Source organism: Nannobrachium achirus (genome assembly GCF_963921795.1).
Source record: "Nannobrachium achirus genome assembly, chromosome: 9".
Classification (NCBI taxonomy): Eukaryota; Metazoa; Chordata; class Actinopteri; order Myctophiformes; family Myctophidae; genus Nannobrachium; species Nannobrachium achirus.
The window spans coordinates 53069402-53090881 of record NC_137818.1 but is presented as its reverse complement, the minus strand read 5'-3'; the positions used below and the strand labels follow the sequence as shown (position 1 = coordinate 53090881).

The window sequence follows — 21480 nt, the reverse complement described above, 5'->3', positions numbered from 1 at the left end:
ACGCCAATGCCGCTGAAACGGCACACTTTTCGGTTGACCCTGCATGATTTCCGTAGTTTTACTAAACAAACATACTGGTGGTTGGTTAGTTAGTTGCTGCTGCTTGTGTCGTTGTTTGTTTTAAATGCTGATTTCCATCACGATATGGACAGTGAAGTTCCATACTTGGGCAGCGATTGCCTTATCCACATTTTTACGTTCTTAAGTGTGGAAGATTTGATCAACGTCTCAAGTGTTAGTAAGGTAAGGAGGAGGAGGAGTGGCAGCAACAGAAAAGTGATCTTCCTTGAGAAAATTGCGGAAGTGATGTGAGTGAGTGGGAGGCTAAACACTCTTATGAATCTGTATCATTATGATACAGAGATGGGTGACAAAGTAAAGCTGTGGTTTGCATTTCCTTTTTCATATCAAGGCCCATTGTTTCTTTGGAATCTGGGCCACGGACCACCATTTGATGAGATTTTGCCTCTCAGACCCACAACTTATTTTGTCCACAATTCCATTCTGTATGTGGTGCCATGGGATAAGCTAGCTAATGGGACTGACAACAGGTCAATCAGAATAACAATTCTTCTACATTCTGTAATTGTGTAGACTTATTGTAAATTAAGCAATGCAGATGTTTAACAATAATTTAACTCTTGAGAGCGTAAAATGAAAAAGGGTTTCATTTTTATACTCCCAAGGGTTTCATTTTACGCTCTCAAGAGTTAAAGATCTATAAGGGTCCATTTGGTTGCCAACTCTCCATCATTTAGCTGGGGACCACACACCTGCTGATACCCCCTCATGGACCACTGGTGGTCCCCGGACCACGGGTTGAAAACCACTGAAGTATAGGGTGTAAAACAACATATTGTGTCTTTATAAGATTCTCTTATGGGTCATGAGTAAGATGTTGGTCTGGCTACTAGTAGCCACTACTAGGCTTTTGTGGAGAGATGAAAGAAATGGAAGTTGTAACTCACAAAAAAAGAAAAGCTATCCCCCTTATATGTACTAGATTTTTATATTATTATGGTTGGTGGGTGGGTCATTATGATTCATATCATTATCATATTCATCAAACAATTCAGTGACACCTTTGCTGGTGTCCTGTGAATGGATTGGGGGCATCCATCATCCTGTGTGTTCTATTTGTCTGTCATTCAATGTTATATGAGTTTTAAAAAGGACCCCAATTGAAACAAGCTCCAAAGCTTTTTTGAGGTATCCTTCTAGTTGACCCTGTACCAGTGAACTGTATTGTCATGAAACTGTACCCTTTCCTATGCTAAAGTATTAATATAGTCATCAATCAATCAATCCTGGAAGAGACCACTCACATCAGGATAGAAATGTTTCATCACCATAGGATTTAAAGTGATCTGATCACTTTGTATTGATTTACACTGACTCAAGCCAGCCATGCCTGGAAAATGCCAGTGGTCCTGGGACCACCATTGGTCCCCTTGAGGGGGTTCCAGGTGGTCGACCCCCGACCCCAGCTAAATGATGGAGAGTTGGTAACCAAATGGACGCATATACCGTAGATCTTTAGAGCGTAAAATCGGCATATATCACTTTCCCCCACCTCTCACTGCCTATGGTATTTGTACCACTGAACGCAAATCCCAGAATAATCTCTTTCCTCATAGATCGAAACATATCTCTTGCCATCTTGATCGAAACATAAGGGTCAGCTGGACCTGTGCAGCGTTTTTATAGATGTCACTGAACATGATAGGATGTTAATTTTACCGGGCAGTACACCTGTATCTGGAAATCTTACTTTTAATTTGTCTCCTGTCTGTATTTTTGATGTCTGTTATAATAGCTCTTTATTAACCATTACAGGATTGCATACTTAACCCTATGTACATTTGTGTGTTTTCAGGATTGGCATGAAGCTGCACAGACTCCTTGGTTATGGAGGTACGTTTGAGCTTTCGGGGGATATTTCACTTTCAAACAGTCTTTTCTTTTTCTCAAATATGTTTATAGAGTTTTAAAAAATGTTCACACAAAGACAGCTCAGCAGCAACAAACAAACAAACAGGTCTTCACAATTGACATAGATAGATTGTTTTTAAGACGGGTAAAATAATATATATACTGTATGCATATCTACACATATTCCAAATACATTTTAAATTGAATGGTGAGTTAAAGACATGCATAACACATCATAATTACAATTATGGCTCAGGACAGAAAGGAAGAGAGGGGAGCAGAGAGGGGATAAAGACGCGTTGTGAGCTTGTAGATCGGCTATTTCCACTATCAATGTGATTGTTAAAGTGTAAAGTTGTCAAATACGTCCTTCATTTCTTTGTATTTTTGGCTTATGTGTCAATATCTGCCATGTGCAACTTCAAAGCGTACAAGCCGAACAGAAATGCAATTGTCAACAACGAAAACTCAATTAAATCATTAATCGCAATTATTTGAGTAAAATGTCATAGTGGTGACAGCCCTATCTGTGTGATGTGTTCAGGAGGATGTGCCTGCAGTGCTGGGGCTTCTGCAACGTGGCGGTGGTGGACAGCCAACACAGCAGGGATGCCTGGAAGAGGTACTGCTAGGGCTGGGCCATGTGGAGAAATACAATTTCACAATAACTTTTGAAGCGGTGAAAGCCGCTTCCAAGGAGTGGCTTTGTGTATCCCCCATGTCCATATATGGTCATTTCAGTCCAGAATGAACAGGTTTTATCTGTCCCGTACATCCAGAATATGTGTAACGTCCGTCCCGGTCTGATGATTGGATGATTAAAAATGTCCAATGAGACCATACTTTGAGGATTGGTCAAGCTTCACATGACAATTCGGCCCTCCAGATAAAATCATTCATTCATTCAGAATTGGATGAATGTATAGATCACAGAGTTCATAGCTCTAGAACACATAGAATAAAAGTTCACCGCTTCACTTCGAACCGAGGTTTGATTTTTATTTTTTCTAAGCGTTATCACGATACACAATCTTATCGCGGATTCTTTTTAATTTTGGCTTTCATGGTTATTTTTCAAGTTACTTAACAGTACAACAACCACCTACAAGGTAACAAAAACTAAAAGTAAAACAGACCATTTAGACCATACATGGGCAACTGGCGGCCCGGGGGCCACATGTGGCCCTAACCTTCACTTAATGCGGCCCACAGGTTCATATCTGAATACTGATATATTGATTTCAGCTGTTACAATTCCAAACATGCAAACATGACCAGCTTTATTTACATCAGTCTATATTAGTAGCTTAATGACTTACTAGTCTAGTACTAGTCTTTTTTATGTCCAATGTATTTGTATTTAAGTTCATAAAGTCAACATAAGAACATAGCATTTGAAAAATTCTACTTTACTATTTTACTTTTCAGGATTCCAATTCAAAAATAGCAAAAATAGCAGATCTACAAGATCTACAAAGCTTGTAGATCTGCTATGTTTGCTATTTTTGACTGTATTGTGGCCCTCTGGAGTAAGTGTGAAAATATAATGGCCCTCCCCATCATCAAAGTCGCCCACCCCTGATTTAGACCAATGGTCCTCAAAGTGGGGTCCAGGGACTCTCATGGTTTCATTTGTATACTGTCAGAGTTAAGGAGAGACCTTGACATTTTAATGTCTGAGAACTACAGATTTAGACCAAAATGCAGGTTTAAATGAATTCTGCAATGAATCTCTGCATTAACAATTCAACAGGATTTTTAATAAGCCTCCCTCATTCTATCACGATACATACGATATCTCTGAAAAGGCATATCGTGGAGACATTGTATCGTCTCATTGATTGATTGATTGAAGAATTTATTAGCAGTTTGCAATAGAAAAAAGTACAGTTTCATGACAGTACAAATCACTGGTACAAGGTCAACTAAAAGGAGATCCTAGAAAGCCGAGGCTTATTTCCACAGGAACCACACTTTAATTATCTCATATAACATTGAAAGACAAATGGGTAGAACATTAGTACTTTATCTAGGATAATATCAGTTTCAAAAGCATAACATCAAATACAAAGGCAGAAAAAAAAGGGTGGGGGGAGCATGGGGTCTATTTACAAGTCACAGGTAGCAGCCGCCTGAAGGTGACTTTTCATACCAATTTTGAAGGAGGCTAGGGATTTGCTCTCAACGATATTTATCAATTCAATTCAATTCAAAGGAGCTTTATTGGCATGAGAAAACATACGTTTACATTGCCAAAGCAAGTATCACAAATACAATAAAAAACAGTTGAAAATGGGGAACATATATACAGTTGGAGGGGGTACAGCATTGAGTAAACAGAGCTATGTCGCATTGTGACATTTTATATACAGGGTACAAATAGCAGCATTTTCTTTCCCCTCAAAATGCATTTAAAGGTATCAGCTCTGTTTCATACTGTATGTGCAGTAGGTCTAGATGTCAATCCATGGTTTGTAGTCCTTAGGGTGGTTGTGTTTCTAGCCTTCTTTTGTCACAACAGTTCACAAATCTTGCTGCTGTGTTTGCGCATTGTTGTATTTCTCCCAGTAGATATGGGAGTTTTTCATCATTGGTCGAGTTTTCAAACTCACTTCGGGTGTGTGTAATCTGTGGGAAGTATGCGTCTCTAATGTCTTGGTATAGTGGGCAGGTGGTTAGAAAGTGTAGTTCTGTTTCTACCACATTTATCACCATATCACCCACTCCTAGGTACTACCTACGACGCTCCCACCTGGAGAGCAAGATGACACAGGGCAGGTCCGGCTGCGACTACACCTGCAAAGGCCTGAGGGGCCACACAGGTGTGTGTGTGCTGTAGACTGTACATACCTACTGTAGTATTGGGTATCTTTCTGTGACTCTACAGCAGGGTAGGGCTGTCGCAATTATTACATAATCGTCTAATCGTGATTTTTGGACATAATCGTGATTATCTTTCATAATCGTCATAATCGTTTCCATGTTGAAAAAATGTTCATATATTTAAATAAAAGGTCAAAAATAGTGGAAATAGCAGATCTGCAAGCTCACAACGCGTCGCATCGCGACGCGTTGTGAGCTTGTAGATCGGCTATTTCCACTATCAATGTTCTTTTTTAAGTATAAAGTTGTCAAATATGTCAGTGATTATGTGTCATATCTACCATGTGCAACTTAAAAGCAGAAATGTAATTGTCAACGACAAAAACACAATTAAATCGTTAATCGCAATTGTTTGAGTGACAAATAATCGTCATATAAAATGTCATAATCGTGACAGCCCTACAGCAGGGTTTCCCAAAGTGGGTGCGGTGGCACCCTAAGGTGCCGTGATGACAGTCCAGGGGTGCCGCGGAATTTTTGAGAACATTTGGAATTCATCAATATCACTACATCAATATCACTACATCAATATCACTACATCAATATCACTACATCAATATCACTTCACTATGCTGTGTAAAACAGACCTGATTTGCACTGTACTTGATGAGTTCTTTTTCCATCTACGGCCAACTCTCTTCACCAAAAAATAGCCAATCTACAAGCTCACCATGCATCACCACGTGATATGTTGTTAGCTTGTAGGTCGGCTTTATTTTTGGTGAACCTTCCCCCCAGAATAGGGATACAAGGGTTCAAGTGGTTAAACGTCAAGTATAAAAGTTATTTTCAGTCAGTTCTGATGGAAACGGATATTTCTGGTGGAAAGATGTGCATATTTACGTCGCGTAATAGGATGTAAGATTCTAAACATTAACAGTGTAATTCAGGGGTGCAGTGGATGAAAAGGTTATTTACAGGGGTGCCCTGAGTCAAAAAATGCTCATTTTCATGTCAAGGACCCCCAAATGGAGATGTATTTGGCCCGTGGACTCTCCCAACTGAAAAGGTTTTTTGCCAAGGACCTCCAGAAGCAGCGATTTGCGTTAAGAATGTTCCCTTTAAGAAAAACATGATATGTTCAAATATTCTGGTAAAATTATTGTGACACTATATTAGCAAATATTGCGTTCCCCTGGTGCCCCACAAAGCATAATGTATATTTATATCCCAACAAATTGGTTAACCACTTCAGCCCTATTTTATACTTCACGTCACGCAAACGGTTTTGGAAATCGCAAAGTATTGTGAGTTTGTAGACCGGCTATAGAAGGTTGAAGTGCAAATGTTTGCCAATAATGACACATCCAAAATAGGGATAGATTACCATTTGATTGTATTATGAAATCAATGATTTGTTTTTGTAAATCGATTAGTTCGATAAAAGAAAGTGTACCTTCTGCCATGATGCCACACCACTCTAACCTCATTCCATTGGTGTGAAATGGTTGTCATCTCTTCAGGGTTCCCACGGTCATGAAATTCCTGGAAATATTTTGAAATTAGAAAAATATTTTTCCACTACTGGAAAAGTTTTGGAATTGATCAAGGGTCCTGGAAGGTCCTGGAAAAAAATGCCTATGCATTGTCTTTGGTTATTGATTTTGTTAATACCTCTGAAATGACAAATGAAACATTGGCCAAATTGGCAAATATTAGAGGCAGAAATTGTGAAAATAGCTGATCTACATGCTCACAACGCCTCGCAACGCGAGGCGTTGTGAGCATGTAGATCGGCTATTTTCACAATAAAACCGTGTTATACAAAATTCCGCAACTCTCTTCAAATGTGATTATTTCGGGGGTCACGGCCTGAAAAGTTTGAGAACCACTGGCATACACTACCTGTCTTTGGGCATTGCGCATAGGAGTAAGTGACTCGTTTTTTAGCTTAATTTTTGTTATATAGTCCTGGAAATCGGGTTAAATATTATGGAAAAGTTTTGGAAATGAATTGGTAAAGATGTGTGGGAACCCTGTCTCTTCCAGGCAGAGTGGTTGGTTTGGTGTACCTGGAGAAGAACACGCCCACCGCCACAGAACCCTGGAGCTTCCAGAGCACCATCTGCAGCGCCTCCACAGACGGGACAGTACGAGCCTGGGATGTGAAGAATGTTAGTAAGAAGAAATGAACGAATTCATAGAGCCATTCATTGTGGATTTGCTTGGTTTCTAGCTCAGGAGCAATGTGTACCCATTTAGAACGGGTACACATTATTGTGTATTATTATTTTATGCTTTAACTACTGAAAAATAGCAGATCTACAAGCTCACAGCGCGGCACCGAGTGCCGCGCTGCGAGCTTGTAGATCTGCTATTTTTATTTTTTTTAAATCGTGAAAATTAGAATTTTGACCCGATTCTATAAGTGTCTTTTGAATCCTTCTAAGACTTTTTGAAAAACCTATGTTTCTACGTCAGCAATCTGGCTGGTGGTGCTAGAACAGGCCCATGTGAAACGGAGTGTGTGTGCACAGTTTGGCAGCGAGCGGGCCAACAGTGCCGGAGATTAGCTGGTAACGGACGGACGGACACACGCTCACACACACGCACACACACACACACACACACACACACACACACACACACACACACACACACACACACACACGGACAGACAGACAGACGGGCGAAAACATAGTCTCCCCAATGTGCCTGTGGCCTGTTGGAGACAATAATTACAGGCAGAGAAGAAAGAGACCAATTTGAAAGGGATTGAAGCTCAAAGTAATTTAGCTTCAATTACCATATTATTACTAAACTCTACAAACATAAGAGAATTGGCATTTGGCAATGACTACAATAGGGTGGAAAAGTCACTAAACAGTAATGAAACAACATATTGTCAGCAGGGGGCGGCGTTACTGTATTATTATCTTTATTTAAACATTCATACATCATAAAAGGAGCACAATAGAAATACGCCCTCAAGCCTTTTTGTGTTGTATCATGTTGACAGATATGTACCAAAATATTTCTATGCACCATGTATCGTAAGCAAATCAATCAATCGACCAATAAAAATCCAAGCGTATTACAGTATGTATACAAGCCAGCATCTTGTGTGGCCTTTTAAGCCATTTAGACCGGGTATGTATCATCTTGTATTATTATTTTATGCTTTAACTAATAAATAATAGCAGATCGAGCTTGTAGATCTGCTATTTTTGAAAAATCTGGAAAAAAAGGTTTTTGGAAAAACACATTTCTTCGTCAGTGGTTCTCAAACTCTTTCATGTCAAGGACCCCTAGAATCATGTGTATTTGGCCGCCGACCCCCGTTTCAAAATATTTCGTATCAGGGACCCCCCAGAAGCAAAATATTTGAGTTACAAATGTTCGCTTTAAAAATGAGACATTCAAAGATTTGTACAGATTTTCAAGATTTTTTCAAAAATAGCAGATCTACGAGCTCGCAGCGCGGCACTCGGTGCCGCGCTGTGAGCTCGTAGATCTGCTATTTTTCAATAGTTAAAGCATTCAATATAAACCTAGGCCTAAATGGGTTTAAGCGAACTGAACTTTGCTTGTGTTTTCTCGTGTTGTTTCAGGGGGTGGAGTTGTGGCGCAGTGCCGTGCAGAGTCCTCTGACGAGCATAGTGGGTGACAGGGAGCATGGACTAGTGATTACATCCGACTCCTCCGGGCTCATCAAGAGCTGGCAGGCTCAGACAGGAGTGGAAGTGGCGTCATACCCCACCGCGTCGCCACACTGCACATTACTACCATGCACTATCAAAGACAGACGCTTTCTCTTTGTAAGTTACCAGCCACACATAGACTTCAAAGGGGGCTTGAGCCTCTGCCCTTTTATCTGTAAAAAACTGCCCTCTCCAGACCATAAATGCAATTTTCACTATGGTGAAAGAAATGCAAATGCCCTCTTTCCATGCCATACCCGAAGGCAGCATTCAATAGAATGTACTTGTCCAAACTCTCCTGAACTTGAATGCAGCATCTTATGTTGAAAGAATTGCCCTCTCTGTGTAGAAATCGTTACACCACATCTCCAGTATTGACTTGGTTATGCTTAGTTCAGTGTGGTGTCACACACCGAAAATAGCCGACCTCCAAGCTCACAACTGCGACGCGTTGTGAGCTTGGAGGTCTGCTATTTTCGGTGCTTCCACCAAAAGGCCCTTTTGGAAATTCCAGCCCCTGCCTCTCTAACATTCTCTGCACGTCCCTGTTTAGGGTTATAAAGATGCATTTTAACAGCGATGCGATACGCATCACGACACATGGTTGACGATACACAGACGATATTGGTTCATTTATGGTGATACAATACAATTCTTTATTTTTGAAGGGGAAAATGTATTATTATGTCTTATGGACATAAATAAGTAAACAGTGATTCTCTGGCAAATACATGGACATTGTAATATTTGAACACATTATGGATAAACTCACAGCTTGACATGGTCAAAGATTACCCGCACGTATTGATAGACCAAGTGTAGCCATATAGAATGGAAAGGTCATTTTCTTCTTTACGCAAAAGCACTTAGTATCGATACAATCGATGATTTGCCTTGCAAAACAATACTATATCATTTGACTATACAAGTCAAATGATACGATTGTTGCTGTTTGCGTATCGATACGGTTGAATCTTTGAAATTAAAATCGATGCATCGATACAGTTACTGTATTTTCTTTTATGACTCGATGTTTATTGGTTTTTTTAACTTTCACTCTTTCAGAAGTAGGATCTTGACAAGAAACATCCAAATAGACAACAAATGACGAAAAAGAAATACAATACAATATACAACAAACAACCACAAAACAAAAGAAAAAAACGACTGTAAAACGAATGAAAAACAATGATACAGTTACTGTATTGTTACACGGTTACACCCTACAATTCTTTAAATCTTTGGTCACGTTAATCCTTATTGAAGTTCCTCAGTTTCTGTTCTAAAAATTAAAAAAAAGAATCTCTTGACTCAAATGTTTCTCAGGTAGGCACCGCACAAGGATCACTACTCACTCTGACTGGTCCGGAGTGGTCCAAAACCTCCAGTCTAGTGGTGTGCGACTCTTTCAAGGTCAACATCCTGCTCGCATCTCCCGACAAGAAATGGATCTTGGCAGGAACCAAAGACAATCGTGATCTGAGTCCAAAGGTATTTCTAGCTTTGGTTTTAAGCGCAGTAATGCTTGTTTTGTATTACATTTCTATGCAGGTGATAAATAATCCATCCATCCATCCATCTTCAACCGCTTATCCGGAATCGGGTCGCGGGGGTAACAGTTCCAACTGAGACCTCCAGATTTCCTTATCCCGAGCAACTTCCTCCACTCCCTCAGGGAGTATACCGAGGCGTTCCCAAGCCAGTTTGGAGATATAATCCCTCCATCTGGTCTTTGGTCTGCCACGGGGTCTCCTCCTAATGGGACGCGCATCGAGGACCTTCCTAGGAAGGCGCTCGGGGGGCATCCGTACTAGATGCCCGAACCACCTAAGCAGACTCCTTTCCAAGTGTAGGAGCAGCGGTTCTACTCCAAGTCTCTCTCGGGTGACTGAACTTCTCACCCTATCTCTAAGGGAGATACCAGCCACCCGTCTGAGGAAACCCATTTCGGCCGCTTGCACCCGCGACCTTATACTTTCAATAATGTTTATTGTCCCGAAAGGACATTTGATTTCACAAGTCTGTTCAAAGCCAACACACACCATATAACACAAAACAACATACTGTATCACCAAGACAATTTACATGAGGTCCCCACTACGCAGAAAACCAGTTTATTTAATGCCGTAATGGCTGAGGGGACAAAACTCCTACTAAAACTAACCTTTTCCCTCTTCAAGGTTCTATATCTTTCCCCCATATTATTGAAAGTGTTAAAGGACAACTTTTTTATAAAAAAAAATTATAACAAGGGTTCATATTTTAGATAGTCATTAGAGAAAAGAAAAGATGATTAAGCCCAATAAGCCCATTCCCGAGATGCACCGTAATCTTTCATGGGCAGATGTAACTTATGGGTGCTGGTGTAAATAGTAACAAAGAAATTGCCGGCTTATTGTGTCTAAAAAGATATATTTAGCCACTTGTACGCATGCCCCCAACCACTGAAATCAAAATACCAAAATCGCTAAAACAATAGAAAGCAGTAAATGAAAACATTTTAACACTCTAATTAAAATCTAAAATCTAGTTGTAAAAAAGCAAAGTTGTCCTTTAAGCGTGTCATTGCCTTATTGTTCTTGGAAGAACAATGATCTTGGAAGCAAATAACAGATAATAATTGATAACTGGGAAAATAAAACTGGGATAAGACCTTTCATTTCTTTTGTCCGACGTGTCTTGGGCAGGTGATCTCTGTTGCCAGTTTGATCGATCCGTCTGCGGAGGAAGATCCTCTGAGCCAGAGTCTGCCGGTCGCAGGCTTCTGCTCGGCAGTCTTCATCCCCACCCAGCCTGCAACGCTGGCAGTCATCCACCAGGAGGTGCTCTCGGGCACCGGAGCCCTCACCGTGCTGGATGTCACCATGAAGACGTCCAGATACAAGTCAGAGATCCAGGGTATTTGATCCACTTAGTTTGAATCTGTGCTGTGTGAATGTCGTACTTGTATTCTAAAGCTGGGATAATGTCTGTCCATTGACCTTCAGTTCAGTTCTGTCAAACAAGTTTAATATGAACCTTTATATATGGAATCTATGAACAAGTTTAACCTGCAACACAATTTTATTCAATATGTTGTTCCCTGCTTCTGTAACGCACCAGGTCTCCTGTGTGAAAGTCCAAATCTTAACCATAAGACCAAAGGGATATAAGGGGATATATGAGGCAGAGGTCTTCAACAGGGGGTCCTTCAACTCTTCCAATCCTTTTTATATTAACAACTTGAACCCTAGTGTCCATATTCTGAGAACTGTAGCCAAAAATAGCAGATCTACAAGCTCACAACGCCTCGCGCTGCGAGGCGTTGTGAGCTTGTAAATCGGCTATTTTTGGCAAAGAGGTTTGGTGTAGAGGGGAAAAAGAGCTGACTAAGTACAGAGTAAAATGATATAGTTTTGGGCCCGAGAGGCTACATCTCATCCAACGGTGGTTCGTAGCTCGAATGCCAAATAAATAATGGTCCTAAATCCTTGATATGAAAAAAGGTTGAAAACCACTGCTCTACAGTAGTATGTAGATGGGCAACTGGCGGCCCGGGGGCCACATGCGGCCCCCACCTTCACTTAATGCGGCCCGCAGGTTAATATTGGAGTACTGATATGTTATTGATTTCAGCTGTTAAAAGTCCAAACATGGAAAAAATTACAGCTTTAATTACTTCAGTTTACTGTATATTAGTAGCTAAATGACTAGTATTAACTCATACAGTGCCTATCCCGAACTAGTTCGGGATATTCGGGATCAAAAACAATTTTTTATTTGCTATTTTACTTACCCCGAGCTGCTTGGAGCAACGTGGGTGGTCCCGGCTCGCCCAGTGCTCACCAACGAGAGACGCTAGATGCTCCGACGATTTATTCCATTGAAAATGGTTTAAAATAAAGTTTAGACCCCCCCCAATGTTCACCCAATGTTCATTGTAGGCGGCGCGACGTATTCCAGGGTGCCTATCCCGAACTAGTCCGGGATATTTAATGAAATGGAATAAAATGATAAGAGGCCTTCTGAAGCCTGGCCTGATTTTTCTAGCTACTAGCCGAAAGCTAGCAACGTCCCGGCCGGACGTTATTTGCGAACGAAATCGCCAATCTCCGCCTAATCCAATGAAAGACCACATCTTTGAAGGCTTATATCTCTGGATTGTGTCTTTAGGGAAGCGGCGCGAGGTTTATTTACGGCGAAATCGCCCAAAAATGATCTTTTAGATGACAAAATGGGAATAGCCATTCTGTTAGCATTATCATCCGGGACATTTCCATGACGTGCATGAACGTGAGCACGTGAGGTCCTGGAAGGTGAGGTCCTGGAAGCTAAAGCGCTTGCCTATGAGAGATGAGCTGGCATTCTATGGCCCCTAGAGGGCGCTGGCACTCAATGAGTTAAAATGTTAGTGTATTTTATATGTCCAATTTATTTGTATTTAAGTTCATAAAGTTAACATAATAACATAAATGCATCTGATATTTTAAAACAAAAGAAGAAAAGAAAGAAGTTACTTTTCATGATTCCAATTCAAAAATTAGAAAAAATAGCTGATCTACAAGCTCAAAACACGTCGCAGGGCGACGCGTTTTGAGCTTGTAGATCGGCTATTTTTGCTAAGTATATGCATTGTGGCCCTCTGGAGTAAGTGTGAAAATGTAGTGGCCCTCTCCATCATCAAAGTTGCCCTCCCCTGATGTAGACTCTGTTTGCTGTGTATAATTCAGAGCGTTTCCATTGTAGTGGTACCGGACAGGCCTTCCACCTGCCTGATGTTGAACAAATCTGCACACAACGTCCTCCTGGAGGCCAAGGACGGCGACACGCTGGTGATGGCCGATCGCCAAGACCTCTGGATCCATTTCCTGAAGCGCGACTCCAGCGCCGCGTTCCTGGCCGCCAATGTTTCGTCCATATCTGTGGTGGGGGCTCTTCTCTTATGGTCAAAGTAACATCTAGAGCTGCATACGACAGGATTATGGGAATTTGAGTTTTTGCATCAGTGCTGGGTGCCACAGATGGCACGCTACGGTTTACAATAAGAAACACAATAAGCACTCGGTGGTCGGATTTGAAATCCCGTGGCTTCATGCTGCGACACACTTTTATTGCGACCGTCAGGTTGCAAGTTACTATGAAAAGCTCCGCTGGCTGGCTGTCTGTCCGTCCGTCACACTTGCCCCTATCCATGCCAAACTTTGCACACACACTCCTTGGCTGGCAAATCACAACCTGATTTCTCACATGGCCCTCTTCTAGCGCCACCATCAGGCAGATTTTTGCAAAACACATCTTTGGACACTGCTCCAACCGATTTTGGCCTAAAATCACGCTAAGCGGTACACAGTATTTCTAAAGTCATGTCATCAACATGGATCTGTCCCATTTCCCACATGCTACGATTGCCTTCTAAAGTTTGTGTATGTGACGTGACGGTCGCTTAGCTCCGATTAGGGAGTCTTACTGGTTTTGTATTATTTAGTTATTTAAGAGACAGACAGGAAACAGCTACACATTATCGCTATAGTCATGTGATCAGGACGGATCTCTCTGACTTGCTTTGAGGAACCCTTTTTCTAGTTGGTCAATAATTGTTCTCATGCAATTGTGTTTGCAGGATAGCTTCCGTGTGGTGGCTGCGTGTCGGGACCTTACTTTAAGAGTGTACACATGGACCAAAGACCAGCGTCTCGGCTTGGCCCTGAAGAGCCGCTATCACTTACTGGGAGGTTCTCACACCATGTCCAGGTATACAGGACCACTGTGTCTACAACAGACACGTTGACGGTGAAGTAGGGGCCATTCAATTGATTAAATATAATCAATTTAATTGATTATAAAAACGTTGATCTAATGCAGTGGTTCTCAACCTTTTCAGGCCGCGACCCCCAAAATAATCATATTTTAACTGGGACCCCCACCCCACGCTGACGAGCGCTGAGAGTTGAGGCATTACATTTTGTACATCATGGTTCTATTGTGAGAATAGCAGATCTACATGCTCTAATACCTCTATTAGAGAATACCTCTATCTACATGAATACCTCTATCTACATGCTCACAACGTTGTTAGCATGTAGATCGGCTATTTTCACAATTTCTGCCTCTAATATTTTACAATTTGTCCAATGTTTAATTTGTCATTTTAGAGGTATTAGAAAGTCCTTCAATTGTCACTTTAGAAATGTGCAGATACCCGCTATACACCTAAACCCTATGTTGGTTTGTTTACTGATGAGTGAAAAAACAATGTTGCACATTAAGTTAATCATCTGGGGACCCCCCAAAATAATGTGGGGACCCCCCTCGGGGTCCCGACCTACAGGTTGAGAACCACTGATCTAATAAAATCTGTCTCGGGCATGTATTTATTGGAGAACATTTTTGAAACATTTAAAAAACTTGCAAGACTAGTAAAAATAGGTGCAATCGGCTTTGTCGGGTGTCTATGCGAACACAATTGGCCCCGTATATAATAGCCTACACTGCTATAATTCAAGGCATTCCTTGAGAAGATTTACAACATGTTTCCTGCTACTATTTATACGTCTGTAAATGTAAGTAAAATGTATATTAATCACACATAAGTTCAATAAGAAGATATTTTCATGCTGGTCTGGTCAAGAGTTCACTCTCATACACTGTATCAGCTGTTCTGCACGAATGCGCACTTGTAGGCGCGCATGCACATGATGTCAACCCATTTAGGACTGAGGCCTAAAAACGCCTTCTAAATCATTTCTGAAAATATTCAAATATTTATTCAGAAATTACAAAAACATTATGCTGTACATAGCAACAAGAACCCCCAAAGGGTTCCCCGCCCTGAAGGGTAAAAAAAACACCAAAAGTGGTTCCATACTCTCGCCGAAACTTTTCGTCTGAGAAAAAAATATTTTTTCAGTACTGGAAAGGTTTTATCAAAAGAAAGTATCAAGGGTCCTGGAAAAATAGCTATGCATTGTTTTTGGTTATTGATTTTGTTAACTCATTTATTGCCAACATAAATCGACTTTGAGGGTTCCCTGCCATGAACTTCTTACCTTTTGACGTGCGTGTCCATTGTGCACGATCCTCATGCACGCCACAGTCCGTTCGCAGCGTGCACACTTTATTTTTGCTACACTGCCTGTCTTTGGGCATTGCACATAGGAGTAAGCGACTCGTTATTGCGCTGAATTATTGTTATATAGTCCTGTGAATTGGATTAAATATTCTGGAAAGGTTTTGAAAAGTCATTGGTAAAATGTTATTTGTGCAGCCTGGCAAAAAGCACAGTTTTTAAACCTTTCCCTGCTATTGTGTCCTGTGCTCCAGGGGCTTCAGTCATGTGGCCTGTGACTACTCCAGCATCGTGGCCGTGGCAGAAGGCAACGACGGGAAAGATGTCCTGAAAGCCTACTCTTTCACCTCCTGAAGCACATTGTGAAAGAACAATGGCACTACTGACATTTGCACTGCATTTGTTTTTTTTTATTTAAACGGAACATATTTGTTAAAGTATAGAGTAAGTTCTGTTGTTTGTGAAAATAATCAGACATAACTCACAGCTTACGTTCTATGCCGAGAGCTCGCTTTCTAGGCACTGTTAACCCATTTAGGCCTAGAATTATTGAATGCTTTAACTATTGAAAAATAGCAGATATACAAGCTTGTAGATCTGCTATTTTTGAAAAATCTTGAAAATTCGAATTTTGACCCGATTCTTTAGTGTCTTTTGAATCCTTCTAAGATTCTTTGAAAAACCCTATATTTCTGGCCAGCCATCGTCAAAGAAAAGGTCCTTTTCACTTAACTGGAGCTCAGTTAGTCTGTTCTTGAGAGACTACTATGTCAGTGGTTCTCAAACCTTTTCATGTGAACGACCCCCAAAATTATATTTATTTAGCCACGGACCCGCATCTCAAAATATTTAGTACCAGGGACCACCCAGAAGCAAAAATTTGAGTTACAAACGTTTGCTCTGAAAATACATATATTCAAAGATTTGCACACATTTTCACGACTTTTTCAAAAATAGCAGATCTACAAGCTCGCAGCGAGGCACTCGGTGCTGCGCTGTGAGCTTGTATATCTGCTATTTTTCACTGGTTAAAGCAGTCCATAATTCTAGGCCTGAATGGGTTTGATTTGTATCTGATGTATCTGATGGTTCATGTTGTAAATATTTAACAGATATGATTATTGTGTATGTGGCATTGTTTACTTTGTTTACAATTGCAAGTAAAAAACAGCCATACATTGTCTACTTTCTCACTAGAAACCGTTTTATTTTGTTTTATTAGCAATGTTTCATTACAAGACCTTTTTCAGGCCCTTGATATGCTACTCCATGGAGACTTCAGTTCAATAATATATCTTTTGTATTTGTCGCATTCCTAAGACAGAAATGTGATAATAGTACATTCATTCCGGATGGGGCCCCAAATGCATTTGCGTCCCCATCCGGAATCAATGGGGGTAAACTTATTGTAATACATTTTTTTGTCTTAGGAATGTGACAAAAACCAAAAAAATATTATGCCAAACAAGAGACCATATCCTCTGTCGGTGGAAACCTCATAATACTGTATGCAAAACTGTTACTTTTCAGGATTCAAATTCAAAGGATCAGATCTCCAAGCTCAAATCGAGCTTGTAGATCTGAGAAAAAAAGAAAAGGGGGGGGGGGGGGGGGGGGGGGGGGGTAGCATGGGGGCTTAGTCTATTTACAAGTCACGGGTAGCAGCTGTCTGAAGGTGACTTTTCATACCAATTTTGAAGGAGGCTAGGGATTTGCTCTCCTTTAAGGCTTGTGGAAGGGCGTTCCACATGTTGATGATGGTATAGCAGGAGAACGAGTTAGCGCCTTGTTTAGTGTTAAATCTACGTTGATGATGATTAGTGGAGCTGCCTTTGGTGTTGTGATCGTGAACATCCTTGACCTTTAAGAAGTAGTTTGCCAGGTACATGGGTATCTTGGAGGTGTAGTGAATCTTGTACACCAGGCCCATTGCAAGATGCTGTACTCTGTCAGCTACTTTGAGCCACTCCACGCTTTCGTGGTGATGATCGGTAAGGTGGGTCTGAGGTGGAAGACCAAGCACAACCCTAATTAGTTTGTTCTGGGCTGTTTGGGGCTTTAACTTTAAGGCATCTGGGGTGTCGCGATACCAGACAAGGACTCCGTAATCAATGAGGGGCCCAATAAGAGCACCTCCTAGTGTCTTTCGAGATTTAATATTGATCAGCGGGGCAACCCTTTGCAAGAAACAAATTCGTTGGTTGACTTTTTTTATTACCTTGGTAGTCATTTTTTCACTGGATAGGTTAGCCTCCAGGATGCAACCCAGGTAGCAGATGTGGTTTTTCTTTCTATCACAGTGTCACCTACTTTAATTGTGAAGTTCTCAACTAGGCTAATTTTCTGACTAGATCCAAAGAGGATACATTCAGTTTTACCTAGGTGAATTGAAAGTCTGTTGTCATTGAGCCAGGTGCAGATCATGTTTAGTTCACAGTTAAGGGCCTTTTCAACCTGCAATATGTCTCTGCCTGAGACTAGGAGAGCCGAGTCATCCGCGAACAGAAACAGATTGCAGTCACAAGCAGATGACATGTCGTTTACGTATATTAAGAACAACAGTGGTCCTAGTATACTCCCTTGAGGTACTCCACAGTTTACAGGGAGGGGGGGGGGGGGGGGACAGGGTTCCGTTGACTTCCACCATCTGTTCCCTCCCCACCAAGTAAGAGAGCACCCATCTCACTGCTGTGCTGTCAAGACCAATAGCTTTGAGTTTTTCAAATGGAATAGAATGATCGATGGTGTCAAATGCCTTCTGGAGGTCCAGCATGACCATGCCGCAATATTTGCCATCGTGAATTTCACGTTTGATGTAATCATTCAAATAGATGACGCATGTATCTGTGGAGTGGGACTCTCTGAAGCCAGACTGGAACTCGTAGATCAGTTTATTCTCTTCAAGATATTTCGCCACCTGTTCATAGACAATTTTTTCCATTACCTTAGAGATGGAACTAAGGATTGAGATTGGCCTGTAGTTACCAGGGTCAAGTTTACTGCCTTTTTTGTGCAGGGGGGTTACCTTAGCTAATTTGAAGTCCTGGGGGACATAACCCTGCTTGATAGATAGATTAATAATGTGGGTAATGATTGGGGCAATGGTGGCAGCTGAGTCTATGAGAAATTTGGGGGCGATTTTGTCATGGCCAGCGGCCTTGTATTGAGGTAGGGTGCGCAGTTTTTTAAACACTTCATCAGTTGTCACCGTGGCAAGTTTAAAGTTGTCTTTGCATACCCCAAGGTTCCTGTAGAATTTCAAGATGTGCCTAACACCAAATAGCCCAGATGGAGCGGGCAGTTTATTGACCAGATTTTTGGCCATGGAGGTGAAGTAGATGTTGAGGTTTTTGGCTACATCAAGACTGTCAGTGAGGAGGGTGATGGGAGTTTGGATGGATATGTTGCTGGCTATGGATCTAAGTTTAGCTGGGTTTTAAATAGCTTCCATAGGTCTCGTGGTTTGTGGATGTTTTCCTCGACTTTCTCATCCAAGTAGGTTTTTTTTGGCAGAATGGATTAAGGAGGTTGTCTGGTTTCTCAGTTTATTAAACTCTAAACTGACTATTTGGAGTTTGGCTTCAAGGTGTTTATTGGGGCCTTTTTTTAGTTTGTGATTACATTTGCGTTTCTCAGAGTATTTTTTGTCTCTGAGTTTTAAAGATGGCGGCCACCACTATGCAGAAACATAAAAGTGCCAATATCTCGACTTCCAAGCCACTTTCATAGTGTGTGCGTGTGTGTGTGTGTGTGTGTGTGTGTGTGTGTGTGTGTGTGTGTGTGTGTGTGTGTGTGTGTGTGTGTGTGTGTGTGTGTGTGTGTGTGTGTGTGTGTGTGTGTGTGTGTGTGTGCGCGTGCTTGCTTAGACATGGTAGGCACGTTTGTGTGGTGTGGGGCTGCATGTGGGCTGTCATTTTGTTCTGTTGCTGTTGGTAGTCATGGTTGCCAGTTCCCACCTGATGTCATGTGGGAGTTCAGACTCATCCAGACCATAATGAATAACTGATAGCTTGCATAGCGTCTTCAGGCTAGGACTTAAATCTAAGATGTACAGGTCATCAGTGTTGTATGCTTCGTAAGTGTATCCTCCAAAGATGATGATATGACCTCCCACCATGCAACAGCACATCCCACGCTTCCCACAGGGGTCTTTCCCCTTGGTCTCAACCTGCCTCCAGGAAAAGGTATCTGGACTGAATTTCCACAGATCATTGAAGTACTGTCTCCACGGATTCCAGCCACCAAATATGTACAGCTCTCCATTGTAGGCAAATACTGAATGATCATAACGTTCTTCTGGGAGAAGCTGTGCAGGAAGTGTCTTCAGCCAGCAGTTGGTCTCTGTGTCAAACACAGTGTTATTGTTTAAGTTCCCCTGGCTCCCCCTGCCCCCAAGTACAAACATCTTTGTTCCAATGATGGTGGCAGAGTGACTGTCAGAAGCAGGTGGAGGTGTACCTCTGGTATTAATTAAAGACCAAACCATTATGGTGGTGTCCAACTTGTACATGTCATTAGTATATCCAGTCAGCTTGGTTTGTCCTCCATACATATAAATGACCTTCTCCAGGACACAGGATGAGTGATATCTCCTTGCTTCTGGAATAGACCCAGAAATATTGGGTTTGGACCAGCTGTGGGTGTCAACATCAAAGGCATAAAGCACATTACAGTAAGTATAACCTCCCCAGATGTAGACGATTTCATCTACCAGCACAGCTGTGTGGCCAAATTGCCCGGTTGGAACCTCTATTGGACTTTGTCCTCTTCCATTTGTCACTGGGGCCAACTTCCTCCAACGCAAACACACTGTGTTGAACATGTGGACTTCCATCGGATCACTGTTGTTCTGGTAGTTGTATCCTCCAAATGAGTACAGCTTGTGTCCGACTACCACAGCAGCATGGTAGGAATCCTCAGGTCCTCCTTTCAGATGTATCGTCCATTGAATCATTTCACACTCCAGCACCGCTGTGAAGCATTGCAGTTAAAGGATAAGTTGTTAAACAACAATTGAATTAGTTGGAATAGTTGTTGAATGACATTAGGTTACTGGAAGTTTACTTTTAAAGACCAGTACATTGGTTGTGATGACAATGTTGTGATGTCAAATGCATGATGATGTAATTGTGTAGTATTTGGAATTTCGATCCATCCAGACTAGTACAGAGCCCTGGTGGATCCCAGTCAACTAAGGAAGAGGGTTTAACAGACAAAAAGGGAGGGTATGGTTTTCATGCTTAAAAAAGGTGCTCATGCCCACCTCTGTGTTGCATATATATATATATCGCCTTCTAAATCATTTCTGAAAAACTTCAAATATATAGGAATTGAGATGTGCCCTGCCTGCTTGCTCTTGGGCATCTTGAGGCAGTGAGTGAGTTCTATTTGATGGACTCATGAATGGAATGTCTGTGGTCCCTTATCTTAAGGTACTTTGTTGTACTGATCTCCAACCACTGATCTCCACCCACTGATTCCACAGTGCAGACTGTGTTAAAACCCATTTAGGCCTAGAATTATTGAATGCTTTAACCATGCAATGAAAAATAGCAGATATACAAGCTCACAGCGCGGCACCGAGTGCAGCGCTGCGAGCTTGTAGATCTGCTATTTTTGAAAAAGTTGTGATAATGTGTGCAAATCTTTGAATATATGTATTTTCAAAGCAAAGTTTGTAACTCAAATTTTGCTTCTGGGTGGTCCCTGGAACTAAATATTTTGACACACATTATTGTGTATCATTATTTTATGCTTTAACTATTAAAAAATTTTTTTTGAAAACCCCTATGTTTCTATGTCAGCAATCTGGCCAGCCATCGTCAAAGAAAGGGTCCTTTTCACTTAAATGGAGCTCAGTTAGTCTGTTCTTGAGAGACTACTATGTCAGTGGTTCTCAAACCTTTTCATATGAAGGACCCCCAAAATGATATGTATTTGGCCACGGACCCCCATCTCAAAATATTGAGTTCCAGGGAC

The 21480-nt window shown here is 41.4% G+C and overlaps 1 protein-coding gene across 1 annotated transcript; it reads left to right on the top strand.

Annotated features, from left to right (window-relative positions):
* Positions 1–144: 144 nt before the first annotated feature.
* fbxw12 (F-box and WD repeat domain containing 12) lies at positions 145–16433 on the top strand (the record flags this gene model as incomplete). The annotated part of the gene is made up of 11 exons (XM_080733310.1): positions 145–243; positions 1877–1914; positions 2477–2554; positions 4663–4754; positions 6805–6929; positions 8367–8573; positions 9783–9947; positions 11144–11354; positions 13182–13360; positions 14056–14186; positions 15756–16433. The coding sequence occupies 11 exons, from the start codon at positions 145–147 to the stop codon at positions 15853–15855; spliced, it is 1425 nt and encodes a 474-aa protein (XP_080589436.1). The 3' UTR covers positions 15856–16433.
* Between the last annotated feature and the right edge of the window lie 5047 nt (positions 16434–21480).